Here is a 17,442-nt window from a genome sequence, read left to right as displayed (position 1 = left end):
CACACTTGAATATGTTATAGAAAAATAAAAATCAGGTGGGGCACATATATAGCCACTTCTTTTTTAAATTTTATCATAGGATTTCTCTCCTCAAGAAAAAGGTGAAATCTAATCCCCCCACTTTTTAAGGAATTTTATCACCCCCTAATGATATGTCATTTCTGAACTGTTTGGTGTTAATGTTGACAATTAAGAATCAATCACTGGTTATCCATGTCAAATTTAGCTATCTCATATAAATAAACTCATGATTATTTTACTACAGTGTACCATATTAACCAATTTTGGAATTCTATTTTAAATTCCTTATTTGTCTTAAATTCTGTTTTGATATAAAGAGCAAACCTAAAGGTTAAACCAAAGCTCACATTGAACACCAATGAAGCGATCATATACAAACCTCAATTCATATATCACTGAATTTATTAAGATATTTGAATCATTCTAAATATTTAATGTTTCATGGTAGCAATGGAACCAACAGGTCTTTTATTCTCATACATTTTATTATATTACAGGGGATATTATATGTACAATTAGTAAAAATATATATAAACATCATATATATGTAATTGCATGTGACAGAAAGGTGAAGATAACCAACAGTGATCAATCTCATAACTCCTATAAGCAATACAGAATAGAGAGCTGGGCAAACACGTACCTCTGGATATGCCAGAGGTGGGATCAGGTGCATATGAGGAGGAAGTATCCCTGTCGACCGGTCACATCCGCCGTGAGCCCTATTTCTTGGTCAGGTGAACGGAGTTATTCGTAGTCATTCATATTCAGTGTGCCAAGAACGGTCTAACAATTGGTATGATACAAGTCAGACAGCATTTTACCCAATGATAGGTTGTATTGACAAACTAGATCGTTATAACGACCATAGAATTTGCGAAATGCTGACATTAAACGAGACGATAGGAACCCCTGCACCAACAACTTGTTTGTCAGTAGCCTGCTTCAATTTAAAAACTGACCATATGCAGAACAAGCTCTTGCGTATCGAATCAGTTGAGAGATATAAACACCATATGCAGGTGATAATGGAATATTGCTACATAAATATGGGAAGTTGACGATGGAGAAGCTGAAATCATCCCGTTCGTCTTAAAGTTTAATTGTTAGTTTGCCGTTGATATCTACCTTCAATAAAATATGTAAGTATGAAGCAGAAGTGGCCAACTCTGTAATGTCTTTTATTATGAGTTCACAGGGATATATCGAATCGACATAAGAATGAAAGTTATTATTGTTAATAAATAACATGTCATCGATATATCTAAATGTCGAATTGAAGGTCACAGTAAGAGATTTTTTCTTCTCTCGTAGAAGTTTTTGAATAAATTCTGCTTCAAAGGAATACAAAAACAGGTCAGCTAACAAAGAAACACAATTCGTGCCCATGGGAATTCCAACAGACTGTTGGAAGACCTGATCTATACCCAGAACAAGCTCTTGCATATCGAATCAGTTGAGATATATAAACACCATATGCAGGTGACAATGGAACATTGCTACATAAATGTGGGAAGTTGACGATGGAGAAGCTGAATATTTGCGTTTTCCATTTTTGTTAAAGAAGCAACTGTCTATGATGTCAAAAAGTCTAGTCTTTAATTTATCGCGAGGAATGGTCGTGTAAAGTATTGAAAAGTCATACGTTTTGATGGTGTTGATTTGAGAAAAGTTTTGCGATTTCAAGTTTACTAAAATTTCTTTAGAATCCACATTTGATTTACACCACTTCTGGCATATGTTGTCGCACAGTACGTTTGAAGTTTCTCTTTCACAGCTGTTAATATTTTCGTGAGGAGCAAACATAGTGGCTTGGAAGAGCACTTACTGGATCCAGCAATGTACCTTTGTTTGTAAGGGTTTTTATGTAGTTTAGGAATCCAGTATAGGTACGGTAACTCATTCACCCTACCCATTGACTGGGATATTAAATGTGTCTAAAATTGAATGTATCTTTGTTTGTAAGAAAAAATGTATACATACATGAGTAATTCAATCACAGTCATACCAATAAATTTACATTTAATACATTTAATGAATTAAATGTAGTCCTTTGATCAAATAATCAACAAACTTAAAGCCAATATCTTGGTCTGAAATAGCTGTTATTGAAAATCCCAAGGATATGCTCAACAAGGTGAGATACTATTGTAACATGTCTACTTGACACTTATTCATATCGGGTCTTGGATTCCCCCGGAGAGCTTGCTGGGGTATTTGATTATCGTAGATACTTAATTTTCCAATATATACATATGTTCTTGGCACTTATCTAGTACCTTATAAACTATCAAAATGAGCATCAAAATTATCATCAGGGCAATTACAACTGATAATAACTAGATTATCACTGAAGCCACCGGTCCCTCTGAAGCGATCTCACAAAGCGCCCGAAGTAACCTCAGCTTTGTGCGTCGCTTTTCTCTGTCAAAGCGACTCATCACTTCTATGCACAGCAACGCTCATGAAGACAAGTTGCTTCTACCGTTTCAAGTCAATTAACTATTCTGCAAATCGCCGAGCAATATTGACTTATGGACAGCCAATTACCTTACCTAGAATATCCTCATCTGTCCGCACGATACGATATACTAACTCAGTCTGAACCTTCAGCGTTCAGCATCGGTATTTATATACTTTGGCGATGTCACGTGATTACTCGTTTAGCCATTACGTCATTGTTGCCATTCACAACCATGACGAAATACTTCCTAATTATCTTTACCCCTCTAGATGTTTCCTATGCAATCATTTTCGTTACACTGTTATGTCATTGAGTGTGCCCACGTATTCAAATATGACATTGTACCTTGACAAGTGACCTTGACATTTTAGTTACATACCGTGATCCTGTAGTACAATAATAGTAAGTGCCTCTAGTTTGTATAGTTACAGAGAAAAATCAGCAACAGTATAATACCTCCCTCGATCAATGATCTCCAGGACATAGAATATCGCCTAAACGTGTACGTTCATGTATGCCTTAAAATTCGTTGGCCACATATGTACTACTACTTCTATAATACAGTTCGTGAATTTAATTAGATTTCCATTCTTTTTTCAGCACGACTTTATCCGTGGTTCAGTACAATTAATCTGAGTTGTTCAGCACGACTTTATCCGTGGTTCAGTACACTTAATCTGAGTTGTTCGGCACGACTTTATCCGTGGTTCAGTACAATTAATCTGAGTTGTTCAGCACGACTTTATCCGTGGTTCAGTACAGTTAATCTGAGTTGTTCAGCACGACTTTATCCGTGGTTCAGTACAATTAATCTGAGTCGTTCATCGCTAAATTCTTATTGTGTAAGGCTCTATTTCGATTGGCTCAGTTGTAAATAAAACATTTCCTGTTCCATATTTTTTTATTATGAATAAAGCCAACACAAAACTTGTAGGCAGTGACAAGATTAATTAATTTATTAACAGAAAATGTACAAATTCAAAACGCGATTCTTTACAGCATCATGGCCCAGGATGAGGTAGATGTGCCCGCACTATAGTACATAATAAGGCCTCCATTCGTAAAAAAAGATCTGTAAAGAAAACTAAGCACATCTAAGTAAAAATGCATTTTTTTCTCTCTGTTTTTTTCTCTTTTTTTAAATTTGTTTTTTTTTTTAATGCAACAAATAAATTAGTAATCGGGGATTACATGTAGAATGAATATAATTTGCTCTGGAGCTATATGATATAAAATCTTAAACCGAATTACTATGAGATCTAAAATAATATTTGTAATAACCTTTGTGATATTTTAATAAAAGGGTAGGCAAGACAATGAATAGAGAAATTAACATGATTTACAGAAGATGGAATACGTATAGTAATGTACGGTTATTCATCATTAATATTCATCATTATTGGAATTTATCATTCAAATTAGCAAACTCTTGAATAATTGTACAATAATCCGATATCGTTCGTTGCTGAGTGGCTGCTAACTTCAGTCTAGCATGGCCCTATCCTTTTTCCTTTTAATGGACTTGACCAAATATGCATTATATTCCGCCAAGGCGCGTTTTCTCTGTCTCTGTCCTTGGACTTTTTCAAGCAATGCCTCTTTCTAAATCATCGAAAACAAAATGAATTTATCAAAGTGCGAATTATCAGTGTTGATGGAAAGCACTTCATTTTGAAAATCGCATGCAAATATAATTCAGAGATATACTTATGAAGAGGAGTGATTTTGATATCTCAATACGCCATCAAATTAGTTACTTATACATACAAAGGAGACACAATGTACATGTAGTTACCCTTTTTTTCAGTGAGGCGAATCTCTTCTTGGTGGCTTCCTGTTCCTCTTTGGGCACTCTAAAGAAAGTCAACAGTTCTGTTTTCCCTTCATTTGCTGTAATTAAAAATGTATTGTTTTAAAAAATTCTTATTACCCCCCCCCCCCCCTACATATGCAGAACAAGTCGTCGGGCACTGCAGAGGTGTTGGAATAAAGCAATTAAAACAAAGCCTTAGTACAACGCAGAAATACGAATCGGAGGCGTCATCACACAATAGTATACGAGGACTGTCCAAAACGTTAATCGTAGACATTGATGTTTCTGTCAGTTTGAATGGATTTCGATCTCTATACTGTATACCGCATTATTTGTTAATGAAATTTCCAATTCATAGTTAATGTACACCGGATGCTTACAGTTTATTGCTTCAAACTTACAATGTACATTTTTCTAAAATAGAACGCATATTCACGACTGGGAGTCTCAACTAACCTCACCATTATACATGTATGGCCATGGATTGTGTCAAAACTATTATGCATAAAAATAATTTTCATAATATACATAAGATTAAAGGAGATTTTGCTGCGGAAGTAGAGGGAAAGATTTTCAAAGTTTTTTTAAAATACATTTTTGACTTTATTGCCGTCTGAAACCTTGACCGGCAAAGAGCAATGCATTTTCACAACGTAAGTACATGTATATTAAGGCTTCTTAGACATCATAATCATGCATTTACATGTAGCTTATTTTCCGCTTTTGTGGAAGTTAAAAAAAAAAGTATCCCACCCCCAAGATTTACTGCATTGTAACTGTATATGGCCATACTGGCCCCACACATGTTTGTTTGATATTGGTAGGATTGGTTAACTATATATCGTCAACCGATTGGTGACTGTATTATCTATCATAATACTATCCATCTCATTGCGATCCAGCCTCACCCTCCAACACCTCCCAAATGCACCAACATAGTGAAGTTGAAGTGTGTTGTAGTAACATATATATGCTCCGTATGAGACGTATGGGTTGTCCCATGGTTTAAAAATAAATAAAAATAAATAAATAAGGACCATCGTGTACCAACACGTCTAATGACTGTGGTACTGTCTTTCGATGGCCTGACACATACATGTGATTATAATTAGGTCATAAATCATAATGAAATAAAGAAGTAACTTATAAATGAGTAATAAAATTGATAAAGAAAATTTTGGATTTTAATAGGAGGTAATAATTAGTAATATTAGTAAAAGGTAATAGTAATAGGGATGTAGGTATGTAGGTATGTATTATATACATGTGAAATAACTAAAATATATACAGAAAAGAATTAGGGTAGGGTCGCCAAAGAAAATTTTGATAATAGAGTGCTACTAGTTATTAAAATCATAAATTATGCCATACAACAATTTTGAGATCGTCATTAGGCAAGAATTTTGAGGTCGTCATCAGGTGCTACACCTCATACCCTGTACCATGTTTCTGTTGCTAGATCCAGCTTATAGCATGACAGGGCTCCCTATGTATGTAAACTAAAGATGTATATCGTAATAAAATAATAAAGTAATGCCTTGTTCACACGGATGCACATTAAATTCGTATGCATCTCTATTAAAGGGTGCGGGAAATAATAGAATATACTATGTTATTGAAAATTATTTTTATAGATATTTTAATGAATATTTTGTAGATACAGAATTCTTTGTTCAAAACGCTATATATAGGCCTACATGTAGTATACTACATGTTTACAATTTACATACATAATTGATCTACACATAAGGAGTTTTTTGTCGTGTTTATTTATATATTCCCAAGAAATTACTTGTTATTTCCTCTGACAACCAGCATTCAATCTAGACAATATATTGTTTCTTCATGGGCCCAATTTTAAAACTTCAGAACGTCTTTTTCACCATTCCGCTGACTACTGTTGTGACGGAATTTTTAATTAAAATACGTATTATAAGTCTACTATGACGTCATATGGTATAAAAATTAACAATGAGCGGCATATTAGTTTTAAAAAATGTAAAAAAGAAAATCATATTATCACTATTTTAAAACATTTTTGTCGTATTTAAAACAATTCCTTCCACATGTATTACTCAATATGCCTATGCAGAGCACATATTTACGTCTGATATTATCTAATGACATGCTCTTTGTACATGTTTTTAGTGATTATTATCATTTTGCTTAGTTTTTCGTACAAAACTAACATTAATATATATAGCTGACCATGGGTATAATGCATGTGACCCAAATTGGCCATTACGCATGCGTCTACATTTAAATCGAATTAGCTTCGCTTATCGTTCACACGGAGCTAATGCGAAGTAAATTTAATTCGCATTAAATCGCGACGTCAATTTTAATTCGAAGTAAACTAATGCGCATTAAAATCTCCATGTGAACGCGGTTCAGATTTAATTCGCATTAACTTACGTTTAATGCGAATTAAATTCTTCGTGTGAACGAGGCATAAAAGAAGTTAGTGAGTTAGTTCATATCACAAATTATGCCTCGTTCACACGAAGAATTTAATTCGCATTAAACGTAAGTTAATGCGAATTAAATCTGAACCGCGTTCACACGGAGATTTTAATGCGCATTAGTTTACTTCGAATTAAAATTGACGTCGCGATTTAATGCGAATTAAATTTACTTCGCATTAGCTCCGTGTGAACGCTAAGCGAAGCTAATTCGCATTAAATGTACACGCATGCGTGAAGGCAAATTTGGGTCACATGCATCATACCCATGGTCAGCTATATATATTAATGTCAGTTTTGTACGAAAAACTAAGCAAAATGATAATAATCACTAAAACATGTACAAACAACATGTCATTAGATAATGTCAGACGTAAACATGTGCTCTGCATAGGCATACTGAGTAATACATGTGGAAGGAATTGTTTTTGAATACGACAAAAATGTTTTAAAATAGTGATATGATTTTCTTTTTTACATTTTTAAAAACAAATATGCCGCTCATTGTAATTATTTTATACTATATGACGTCATAGTAGACTTATAATACGTATTAGTAATTAAAAATTACGTCATAACAGTAGTCAGCGGAATGGTGAAAAAGATGTTCCGAAGTTTTAAAACTGGGCCCATGAAGAAACAATATATTGTCTAGATTGAATGCTGGTTGTCAGAGGAAATAACAAGTAATTTCTTGGGAACATATAGATAAACACGACAAAACTCCTTATGTGTAGATCAGTTATGCATGTAAATTGTAAACATGTAGTATACTACATGTAGGCCTATATAGCGTTTTGAACAAAGAATTCTGCATCTACACAATATTCATTAAAATATCTATAAAAATAATTTTCAATAACATAGTCTATTCTTTACTTTATTTCACGCACCCATTAATGGAGATGCATACGAATTTAATGTGCATTAGTTTACTTCGCATTAAATATTACCGCCGTGTGAACGCTATTTAATTCGAATTAATTTAATGCGCATTATTTTACTTCGCATCAAATTTGATGCGAAGCAAAATTTAATGCGCATCCGTGTGAACGAGGCATAAGTATGACATCGACTAAATTAATGACTATATTAATGGCTATAATAATTGATTTTAAAAAATGAAAATTAATGTATACCCGTGGTATTACAGTATAACAATTATTGGCCCCACACTTGGGTCTAAACCTTTAACCAAGGTGACATGTTTTTCACAGCATAGGAAGAGGGCCTTATGGATATCATAACTGTGCATTTAGTTTTTCTCCTACATAACATGTGGGAGAAGAGAGGATTTTATAAGATTTAAGACGGCTCACTACATATGGCCATATTGGTCCCATCCTAGGGTTTAGAAGTCATGAATTTCACATTCTAAGTATCCAGCTGGATGGCCCATATACATAATATTATAGTTTTTCTCACAAATGTCTGAGAGTACGTAGAGAATATTTTAGAGAGCCATATTGGTCCCACCCTAGGGCCCAAATCCCTAACCAAGGGGCAAAACCATACATTTAGTTTTTCTCACACATGCCTAAGAGAAGAGTTTTTCTAAGATTTGATATATTTTACAATAATAATACTGACCCCATCCTAGAGACTAAATCCCTGACCTGGGGGGATTACAATTTTAGGAAAGGGTTTCATGAACATTATAACAATGCATTCGGTTTTTCTCCAAAATGTGTAGGCATAGAAAAAACGTGATTGCTCCTTCGCCATACTCCGTGTCGCAACAGGCGTTTACACGTTAAAGAACCCCCACTGCTACGGCGTAAGCGCTTACCATAGGTCTGAATTTATGGTACTTCACTTACAACTGGTGACGTCTCAATATGAGTGAAAAATTCTCGATGGGATGTAAAACAAACAACTAAAACAAACAACGTTTCTTGTTAGTTTAAACATCCTTGACGTCAAATGTTACGTCATTTTGCTTTGTGTTAACCTGTCATTGTTACGTTATTACGTCGATGTTCGACACTATTACGTCATTGTTTCGTGTTATGTCATATTGTTTGTTGGCAAGTCGCTGTTTTCTGTCATAACATCGTTGTTTCGTGTTACTAGAAATGTGCATTATGGTCTCCTACCGGTTTGTAAAACCGAAGGGAACTATAGTTTTCTTCTCCATTTGTCCATCCGCCCCTCTGTCTGACTGTCCGTCCGCCCCTCTGTCTGACTGTCCGTCCGTCCCTCTGTCTGACTGTCCCATATTGGTTTTCCAGACTTTTTTCCGTTATGCTTGCGAGGATTCACTTTAAACTTGCAAAGTTATTCCAGAATGGCAAACTTCAGATCAAAGTTCGAATTCCGTAACGTTTGATGGACAGGTGTCAAAAATTTTGTTCTATCAATGGGGCGCCGGTAGGGGACAGGCATTGCTTATGTAATACTCTCAGAATGCGAGTTCATAAGTGACATTACACCGATTCCTTATTCTTGCAAAACACCTTCAGAAATACATGTACATGTAGTTTCTTTTGTTAAATATGATTCTATTTTGCCTTCGTAAATATATTATGCATGCAACGCTTTCCTAGAGTAATAAAGTAGAAATCCGTATTACCATTGCAGAATTTAAATTCCTCCACTTACAGAAAATCTATACATGCATATACATGTACTTGAACTTCTCAAGTTATGTATTTTCATTGAAGGCTCAAACGAAATAATTTCTCAGACAGAATATTGTAAGAATCTCTTTGTCTACTTTTTAATTCTCATTATATATTTTTACTAATTATGTAACAGACACGATAATCACTTTTCTCCATATCGCACTCAATATCAATTAACCCTTGACCTATTCTTGCTTGAGGGCTCAAGTTAATGCAGAGTGTAAATTATAGGAAATGATATGTATTATTTTGTACATGTATTAGATATTGTCTTCACATAGAGTAGAATCATTTTAATTCGTGGGGGCCAATGTTCGTGGGTAGCAAAATTTTGCTGGTTCGTCAGGACGTAATTTCGTGGTTAAGCGATACGATGTCACTAGGAGAGATAACTCTACTTGTTTAAAAAATGTTGGAGGACACGTAAATTCATTGGTAAGAGTGACCCACGAAATCCACGAACATCAATCCCCAACGAACAATGATGATTCCACCGTATTGCATATTTGCCTTTCGAGAAAGCGAAAAGCAAATATATAAATATAAGCAATTCCAACTTTTACAACAACTGTATTGCATTATTTTCCCAATAAATCAATTGTTATCACATGTTTTTAAAAACCGATCAAAATTAAAACTGATAATTATTTTACTAAGTTAATACACAGGTATTATCTATCCTTCTATGGTGTAAGTACTATACATGTATGTATAAATACAAAATATCCATGATTTTTCCCGACAAAACTTTAAACGTTTAACCCCCCCCCCCTCCCTCCATCGCTCAAGGGAGATGGGATTTCTGAAAGCCTTATTGCATATTACCATTCAGTACTTTCAAACTTTGCTCGGTGTTTCATTTGCTCTTCTTTTTTTTTTTTTAATTTACTTTTTTGAAAAATACGAATTCTTCTAATCAACGGATCTGTGCACGATGCACTACATGACTAATATCGATGCGAAAAAATTAACGTTCTATTAACTTTAGGGACAAGATCAAAATTTAAGTTCAATGTCTGACAAAAAATTAAATTCATATAGTTTTCACCAAGACCCACCCACCCACCTCCTTTAAAACTAAATGATTATGATGAATGTTGAAACTAATCGATTAACAAGTAAAAACATACATTTTCTACTGTTTATTCACAAATGAAAGTGTACATTAAAACTATTAATTAAAATGTAATATTTCTATGTGGTTTTTAGCAGTCGCTGGTCTGTTTTCTCTTAACACTAAAGTGTAAGCGAAGAACGGAAACTTACGGGAGATTTTACACCCCCCCCCCCCCCCCCTTCTAACTATTTAAATTAAGATTTTAATCCGACAACGCTCTTTTGATCTCAGCCCTTAGCTTTGTGTGAAAGAACTGCGATCGAGACTTTGGTCGAGAACTAACTTACAGTTGAAGTGCTGTTCCCGGAACTTCACCAGAGGGTTCTTTTTCTCCAGATTGACACACTCGTTCTGGAGCTGACGAACATGGAGGTTGTGGTCCTTTTGTAATCTTTCTCTGATGAGCTAAATATAGAACACTCTCCATAAAATCATTATCTATACATGCAATATATCTAATTCTGATTTTAATGGTCATGATATGGTGTGCAGAACTTCACAGCATGAGATGATGCTGTGGTATTTAAAAAAATAAATAAATATATATATAAATAAATGAAAAAATAAATAAAAGATAAATAAATAAATTAATTAAATGTAATTTGTACAAGAAACTAAATCTGTATCATGAGATTGTGTCATCCAGATTAGCATGATTGGAGAACAAAAATAAAGGTATGAGAAAATTTTAATCTCTCTCTCTCTCTCTCAATCTCTCTCTCTCTCTCTCTCTCTCTCTCTCTCTCTCTCTCTCTCTCTCTCACACACACACACACACACACACACAAACACACATCTAGAGGTTACTTTCTGATTATTCCACCTATAGTAAGAATACCTGTACACTCTGTATCACCTATAGTAAGAATACCTGTACACTCTGTATCACCTATAGTAAGAATACCTGTACACTCTGTATCACCTATAGTAAGAATACCTGTACACTCTATATCACCTATAATAAGAATACCTGTACACTCTGTATCACCTATAGTAAGAATACCTGTACACTCTGTATCACCTATAGTAAGAATACCTGTACAATATCACCTATAGTAAGAATACCTGTACAATATCACCTATAGTAAGAATACCTGTACAATATCACCTATAGTAAGAATACCTGTACACTCTGTATCACCTATAGTAAGAATACCTGTACACTCTGTACCACCTACAGTAAGAATACCTGTACACTCTGTATCACCTATAGTAAGAATACCTGTACACTCTGTATCACCTATAGTAAGAATACCTGTACACTCTGTATCACCTATAGTAAGAATACCTGTACACTTTCAATCACCACCTCATCTTCTAAGTTCTGCTGTGTGTACTTATCGACATCCATTTTGGCCACAGAAAGCTGATGTTCTAGTTGTTCTGGAAATGAAATGGATTTATAATCACGTGTTTCTATTTATTCAGTTGAGTATTCTACTATTTCGAGAAAATTCGATTAGTGTATTACAAGCATGCACTGAGATAGTAAATTATTATAACAGTTGACTTTTTAATACACTGTAAAAGTGTAAAATGACTACAACCTATGGAGAAAAATGTATAATAAAGAGAGAGAAATCAGGCATTTAAAATTATAGATCGCCAAATTAATTATGGGGGGTGGGGGTGGGGGTGGGGGTGGGGGGGTACGCGGACTAGTGCCCTTTGTCGCGGGTGATTGTTTGAACTGATGCATAATTCCTATACTATCTATGTATATAGTTTACAGAGAATTCATTAGAAGCACTATATTCCTACTCTGGATGGAGAACTGTGGCTTTCTGCGAAAATATTGGTTTAGATCACGGATCTATTTATCCCAGAGAGCTACAGTTCAACAGAGATCACGGATCTGTATATCCCAGAGAGCTACAGTTCAACATAGATCACGGATCTATGTATCCCAGAGAGCTACAGCTCAACATAGATCACGAGTCTATATATCCCAGAGAGCTACAGTTCAACAGAGATCACGGATCTATATATCCCAGAGAGCTACAGTTCAACATAGATCACGAGTCTATATACCCCAGAGAGCTACAGTTCAACAGAGATCACGGATCTGTATATCCCAGAGAGCTACAGTTCAACAGAGATCACGAGTCTATATATCCCAGAGAGCTACAGTTCAACAGAGATCACGGATCTATATAACCCAGAGAGCTACAGTTCAACAGAGATCACGGGTCTATATATATCCCAGAGAGCTACAGTTCAACAGAGATCACGGGTCTATATATATCCCAGAAAGCTACAGTTCAACATATATCACTGGTCTATATATCTCAGAGAGCTACATTTCAGTATAGATCACGGATCTATATATCCCAGAGAGCTACAGTTCAACAGAGATCACGGGTCTATATATATCCCAGAGAGCTACAGTTCAACAGAGATCATGGGTCTATATATCCCAGAGAGCTGCAGTTCAGTATAGATCACGGATCTATATATCCCAGAGAGCTACAGTTCAACAGAGATCACGGGTCTATATATCCCAGAGAGCTACAGTTCAACAGAGATCACGGATCTATATATCCCAGAGAGCTACAGTTCAACACAGATCACGGGTGACCGAGGTCTATATATCCCAGAGAGCTACAGTTCATCACAGATCTCCAGAAGATGTCAAAATCCTAGCATGGATATGCGAAAAGAATATCGTGTAATGAGAAATCAGATTGTCGGATACGTATTTGATTTTCTTTGTTTTAAAATTACATTAATCTTTCTTTCGGGTCTGACTAAGCATCCAGTATATACATTGTATACCTTTTTGAATTTATCAAAGGGCCCAAACTACTGTACCTTTGGTCATGAACTATGCAGTTTCACTTCATGAGCTACTACATATAGTATTTAATCTAACATTAAAGTCTGTATCACTGACCGGGAGGGGGGGGGGGGGGGGGCATACATTTTGGCGATTTTGGTTGCCCTTATATTGCATGTTATTTTACACCCAGTATGTCAACTTTATGTTCAGGAGTAACGAACATTCTTAGAAAATACATTTGAGCATTCTTAATGCTCTAATCCCACCTTGTATTAAACGGAGCAAGAACCATAAAATTATTGATTTTTGTTCATTTACCCTTAAAGACTGTTCTGTAGTTTCTGAGAAGAAATTGTTTTTGTTTGTATACTGTTTTACGATTTTACTCACGAAGATAAGTCATCATCATGCTAGGACTCCTAATGGTACAACGCCTTCCGGGTCCGTGAGATGAAAAATGTAAGTTCTGGCAATGTGGTAATGTAACCCCAAGGTATCATAATCATATTCAAGTAAATTGTGTAATTCTTTTCTTTTTTCACATTTCAAATAAATGACATAATAAAGAAATGTAATTTTTCGCTAGTTACACAAGTGTGTATTTGTAGATACTTGTAAACACCTGCGTGTGGGTATTACTGTCTTATTACAGCATCCAGTTCATCTTAGTTTTCTTAATGGCATGTTGCTGGAAAGGGATTGTCTTGACCACTGTTTTGCTCCTTATTTTTTTTTTTACTTAAATAATGTCTGTCATTATCCCCTAGAGATTAGTTTGTCTTAATACTTTACATGTGTTGATTTCTTCTGACGCTTTTAAGTTACACTTATTTATGTGTTGATTTCTCCGGATGCTTTTAAGTTATACTTATTTTTGTGTTGATATTTCCTCATTCTTTTAAGTTGTACTTATTTTTGTGTTGATTTCTCCTCATGCTTTAAAGATATACGTATTTGTGTGTGGCATGTTTTTACCCTTTTTATGGTAAATTTTGCTTTTGTGCGTGGAGTCTTTCTTTTGCTTGTATGTCAATAAAATAGGTATTTCTTGTAATCGCTTTACTTATTTTCTGTTGAAATACAGGCTCCTCCGAGCTTATGCTGTACTGTTGTATATGATCAACAATAAATAATCTTGTATTCTATAAAATTAATTTTGTACAACACTATGGGCATTTTTTTAAATGATAAAAAGGCCCATAGAAAAAGGAAGATGACCCCCCCCCCCCCTTCACTAACTTGCTTTCTACGGGTCTGAACATCGTGCAACTTTCCCGATCACCCACCTCGCTCCTCGGGCACGAAGGACCCCAAACTCTCAGCATTCCCACTCTCGGCTGCCTCGGCGTGCTGTTCCACTGCCGACCCTCTCAAAATTGTCAGGCGGTATTTAGAATCCTCTGGGGAAAAAGATATTCATAGTAGAATGTATTCTGTTATACGGAAGAGTCCATATAGATATAAATTATTCAGTTTCATCTTACAGAAAACATCCTCAGACATTTTTACAAAAGCCCTGGGTGACTCTCACCTGATGAGAACATGTATTCATCTTTGGAAACAAAATCTTATCGCAAAATACGATTAAATTATTCCTAAAAGAATCTGATAAAAATCGGAAAAGATTATTTCTCCGCTTTATTTTTTCTGGGGGTAGATACATATATTCCCGTATGATTTTTTTTATTTTTTTTTATTTTCGATAAAAAATTACAATTGCTTTGGTTTGGACATAATTAGAAGAATATGCAAAATACTGCACATGATTAGAGCTACGATTCGCCATTTTCCCGTCAACTTACCGACATCTTCTTTCAACTTCGCCAAAGTATCCTTTTTCTTTTGTAATTTTTCTTTCTCCTCGCAAAGAATTTGACAGGCTCGCTCTGCCATGTTTTCCATGTCTGTGAAACTCTTTGCTAAATTATCCATCAAATCCTCGGAATGTCGTAGTTGTTCCCCGACATCCGTAACATTCTCCTGCACAGACTGATACACGCAGTGTATATCGTTATTATTCCTTCTCATTTCCTGAGCAGAATGAGAAATCTTGTCGTAGTCTATCACGACTGCCTGACTTTCAACATTACTGCGTTTCTTCTTTCCAAAGACTCTTCGAAGGAATTTCAACATGTCTGGAAGAATCACTATAAACCGTACACGATGTGACAGGAATGAAAATCTTTTGTTTTATGACGTCACAATGACTTTAGTCGCAGTGTGATTGTGACGTCATAATGGTGTTCGCCATCATTGCATCATGGAAATTATGTTTTTCAACAATGTACTTTTTAGTAAATCTTCCTCTCATAACTTGCTCACTTGTTTCATGAATAAAAAAGATGTTAATCACTTATTTAAATTCATTCACTATTTCAATTTAATCATATGATAATACTATCAGCTACTTACAGTTATGGTTGGTATTAGATCTATATCCTTTATAAAATCAAATTTATTCTATTCTTTATTTAAAAGCTATGGTAGTGGCAACACCCTTTGGAATCTCTGCCAAACTAGTGTTTCCTGTATAATATTTTACAAAAAGATCTAAGACATTCTCGCCAGGACTAACTTTTGGCTACAACAAGTACTACATGAAAGGTGAAGATAACGAACAGTGATCAGTCTTATAACTCCTATAAGGAATACAAAATAGAGAGTTGGGCAAACACGGACCCCTGGCTATACTAGAGGTGGGATCAGGTGCCTAGAAGGAGTAAGCATTATATCACACATCATATTTCCTGTAAGCTCCTCGTCTGTTACAGGGGCGTATTTAGCCGTATGCTTCTACTGCTAATCGTCCACATCTACTTGAAAGAAATAAAATAAGGATTGAATATAGGAATTCAAAAAATAGACGAATAAATTTGAAATTTGCAATTGACCTGGATGAAGTCATTACAAATTTCGTTTAGAGGAAAGAACGACTTTTATCCATTCTCTTCTGGGTGTCAGCGTTCTAAAAAAAAATATCAAGGAAATTACACAAAAACGTTTGTAATTACTGCTATACACTATAATGTTTTCCTATAACATAGCATTGCATGCAAATTCTCTGAAAATGGAATCCGTGTCCCCCGGAGGGTGCTAAACTCTTTGTCAAGATAATAAGATCCCACCAGTTTCTAGGGGCTTCTTTCCTTCCCGGACCCCCATCAAGCTAGGGCTTTGCTGTGAGCATATTGTCATAACCCTCTGCCTATTTAGGGAGTTCACATTTACCCCCACTCCCCTCCTTAGCTATGATCCTGGCATATTTTTTCTCTCATTAAAATCTGTTTGTTGCTCGAGGGTATTGGTAAGTCAACTAGATTTTCGATAGAATTGTAAATAAAATCTTACACGCACCAAATATTGTACTTTATTACATTATCGCATTTGTGTTTTGTAACAATATTGCGGCTGGGAGAACCCTGTTGTGTAATATCTTGCATCTATATTCATGGTGCGCGGGTATGTCTCCAAGACAAATTTGTTTCGGAATTTATTTTTTACTTAATATCTTTTAGCAATTTGAAATAAATAACAAGCTTTCACACCTTAACATGTATTCTTTTATGATTTATGGGGAAACAAACAGTGCTGCAATATTGCATTGGATTAAAAGCGAGGTTTAAGATACATGCATGTAAAAACTTATACAGACATTTTCAACTGTGTAACCACATGGTGCATTTTTAAAAATACAGTTTATAAAGTTACTCTCATTGACAAACGCATGTTTCAAAATAAGCAAAATATAGAAAGGGCCCACAGGCCTTATCGGTCACCTGAGTACAAGTGAAAAGTATCACTACTCCCAAGGGCTATGCAATCTAGAAAAAAAATCCTGTTCTGAATATCTAAGCTAAATTCTAATGTTCAGCAATAATGTAAAACAAAGTGTGTCCTTAAAACTTCAATGCCCTCAAAAGTGCATACACTGATGAAAGGTTTTACATAATATATGTGCATTTACATTAAAAGATATGATTAATTTAGACCCATCCTAGAGTCAAAACCCTGAGTTGTGAAATTTACCATTATTTGTACATTCGTTTTTGCTATTCCTAAATATGCATTTAGATTTTATAGAGAATCAGCAAACTTGAATAAGTCCTTTTTAAAAATCATTATAATTTGGATACCAATTCAATTCAATTCAACCCTTACCCAT

The 17,442-nt window shown here is 35.1% G+C and overlaps 1 protein-coding gene across 1 annotated transcript; it reads right to left on the bottom strand.

Annotated features, from left to right (window-relative positions):
- Positions 1 to 3,427: 3,427 nt before the first annotated feature.
- Positions 3,428 to 15,565, bottom strand: LOC130054384 (uncharacterized). The gene is made up of 6 exons (XM_056163927.1): positions 15,083 to 15,565; positions 14,567 to 14,678; positions 11,790 to 11,884; positions 10,789 to 10,906; positions 4,281 to 4,375; positions 3,428 to 4,087 (listed from the first exon to the last, which is right to left on the bottom strand). The coding sequence occupies exons 1-6, from the start codon at positions 15,086 to 15,088 to the stop codon at positions 3,968 to 3,970; spliced, it is 546 nt and encodes a 181-aa protein (XP_056019902.1). The 5' UTR covers positions 15,089 to 15,565; the 3' UTR covers positions 3,428 to 3,967.
- Positions 15,566 to 17,442: the final 1,877 nt, after the last annotated feature.

This window comes from Ostrea edulis, chromosome 4, assembly GCF_947568905.1.
Source record: "Ostrea edulis chromosome 4, xbOstEdul1.1, whole genome shotgun sequence".
Classification (NCBI taxonomy): Eukaryota; Metazoa; Mollusca; class Bivalvia; order Ostreida; family Ostreidae; genus Ostrea; species Ostrea edulis.
This window is presented reverse-complemented; position numbering and strand designations above follow the sequence as displayed.

Excerpts from the sequence above, each read along its gene's own strand:
- LOC130054384 (XM_056163927.1), bottom strand. Across the intron at positions 10,907-11,789 it reads TGGTGATTGAAAGTGTACAG|CTCATCAGAGAAAGATTACA; the intron begins GTATTCTTACTA and ends TTCTATATTTAG. Across the intron at positions 4,376-10,788 it reads CCGGGAACAGCACTTCAACT|CAAATGAAGGGAAAACAGAA; the intron begins GTAAGTTAGTTC and ends TTTTAATTACAG.